General features: G+C 60.5%; 1 protein-coding gene across 1 annotated transcript in view; it reads left to right on the top strand.

Moving 5' to 3' along the window:
• The window catches only part of EMH_0048260 (Tyrosine kinase-like (TKL) protein, putative), a gene marked incomplete at both ends in the record, with an annotated part of 2966 nt that overhangs the window by 487 nt on the left and 1811 nt on the right, over positions 1-668 (top strand). Inside the window, one exon of the mRNA XM_013496383.1 lies at positions 3-668. Within this exon, the coding sequence (XP_013351837.1) occupies positions 3-668 (666 nt within the window). The remainder of the gene's footprint in view (positions 1-2) is intronic.

Here is a 668-nt window from a genome sequence, read left to right as displayed (position 1 = left end):
TGCTCCGCTCTGTTGCTGCTGTGCCCCTAGGCAGAGTCGTTCGCCGCACAGACGCTCCTGGCTCCTCCAGCGAACAGCAGCAGCAGCAGCAGCAGCAGCAGCAGCAGCAGCAGCAGCAGCAGCAGCAGTTGCAGCAGCAGCAGATGCAGCAGCAGCAGATACAGATGCAGCAGCAGCAGATACAGATACAGCAACAGCAGATACAGATACAGCAACAGCAGATGCAGCAGCAGCAGCAGATGCCGATGCAGCAGCAGCAGCAGCAGATGCAGCAGCAACAAATGCAGCAGCAGCAAATGCAACAGCAACAGATGCAGCAGCAGCAGATGCAGCAGCAGATGCAGCAGCAACAGCAGCATATGCAGCAGCAGCAGCAGCAGATGCAGCAGCAGCAGCAGCAGATGCAACAGCAGCAGATGCAGGTGCTGCAGCAGCAGAAAGGGCAGCAGCTGCTGCTGCTGCATGCACAGCGACGGGTTGTGTCTTCGTGTGCTCTCGTGCTGCCGCCATGCAGGGGAGCAGCAGAGACGAGGCAGCAGCAAGCTGCTGCTGCTGCTGCTCCCCCAGCGCCAGCAGCAGCAGCAGCAGCAGCAGCACAAGCAGCACCAGCAACAGCAGCACCAACTGCTGCTGCTGCTGCTGCTGCAGCAGCAGCAGCAGCAGCAGGA

This window comes from Eimeria mitis, genomic scaffold (genome assembly GCF_000499745.2).
Source record: "Eimeria mitis Houghton genomic scaffold, Emh_scaff2076, whole genome shotgun sequence".
NCBI lineage: Eukaryota > Apicomplexa > Conoidasida > Eucoccidiorida > Eimeriidae > Eimeria > Eimeria mitis.
The sequence above is the reverse complement of the archived record's forward strand: the minus strand, read 5'-3'. Positions and strand labels throughout refer to the sequence as shown.